At 33.5% G+C, this 1103-nt stretch overlaps 1 protein-coding gene across 1 annotated transcript in view; it reads right to left on the reverse strand.

The window, feature by feature from the left end:
* STAG2 (stromal antigen 2) overlaps positions 1–1103 on the reverse strand; it is a 91517-nt gene that overhangs the window by 68409 nt on the left and 22005 nt on the right. The window contains 1 exon segment of the mRNA XM_010857192.1: positions 1083–1096. Coding sequence (XP_010855494.1) covers positions 1083–1096 — 14 coding nt within the window.

Here is a 1103-nt window from a genome sequence, read left to right on the forward strand (position 1 = left end):
ACAGAGTCGGACACGACAGAAGTGACTTAGCAGCAGCAGCAGCTCTCTTTAAAAGAGATTCCCAATCTTCTGCTCTGAGCTATTGTATACCCTCAGCAAACCATTTTCTCATTCTGATCTAAAATTATTCACCTTGCCCATTATATGTTTTTAATTTACTTTAACCATTCAAGTTCTTAAAATCAAAGCTACCTAAGTACACAGATCAATCACATTCATAATTTGTGACCTCAAATCTAAAAACCTACAGGGAGACTGTCTGCATTTTTTTTAATGGAGGGCTGAGCAAAAGAACATCTTTAATCACAGCTTTAATTCTTTAGGGAAATACTTTAAAGGAAAAATATCCCCACATTTAGAGAATGAAAAATTTTTGTAGAAATCAAAATATTCTATCATTAATGCATAGAATACTTAACAATTAATGCCTGGTCAATTTACTCATACTCAAATTAAAAGGCACATATTCAATAATGGTATATGAACAATTTTACCTTTAGCACAAAAGAGAAACGGGGACATTTTATCAACATCAACATCAAAAATCACTGTTCTAGAATTAATCATGTGAGCCTTAAAAATATAACTTATTTCACGTAAAAATCAGAGAAACTGACTCAGCCTAAAGTTACTCAGAAGCATAAGAAAAACCAACTTTTTTGATGTGGTTAAATAAGCATCATCCTATAGGGACAATCTTACTGGGACTATGCTAGTAGTGACTATGCACACAGGTCATTTAGAACTACATATCCAAAATCACTGCTCCCCAAATTTGATGTCAATACCTTCCCTGATAAAACATATTTCAAGACCAAACAGATTACTATGCCACAGAAAGGGAGAAGAGGTAGATAGGAATCAAGTAGGTTTAACACAAGAAAATTATAGTATGTCTTCAGAGAACCAAACTATCATTCCATTCTCCATAATTCATGGGAGTTGGAGGAAAGGGGAGAATGTGCTCTTAGGGGCTATTTAATAAATAAAATTAATTTGTCACCATAATGTCATTCCTTTTAATGAAAACCATTTTCATCTCTAACCTAAGAAAATGCAAAAAAAGATTTCTAAATACTGACCTGCCAGGGTGCTTGTATGTC

The sequence above is a fragment of the Bison bison genome, unplaced genomic scaffold, assembly GCF_000754665.1.
Source record: "Bison bison bison isolate TAMUID 2011002044 unplaced genomic scaffold, Bison_UMD1.0 scf7180017864378, whole genome shotgun sequence".
NCBI classification, from domain to species: Eukaryota; Metazoa; Chordata; class Mammalia; order Artiodactyla; family Bovidae; genus Bison; species Bison bison.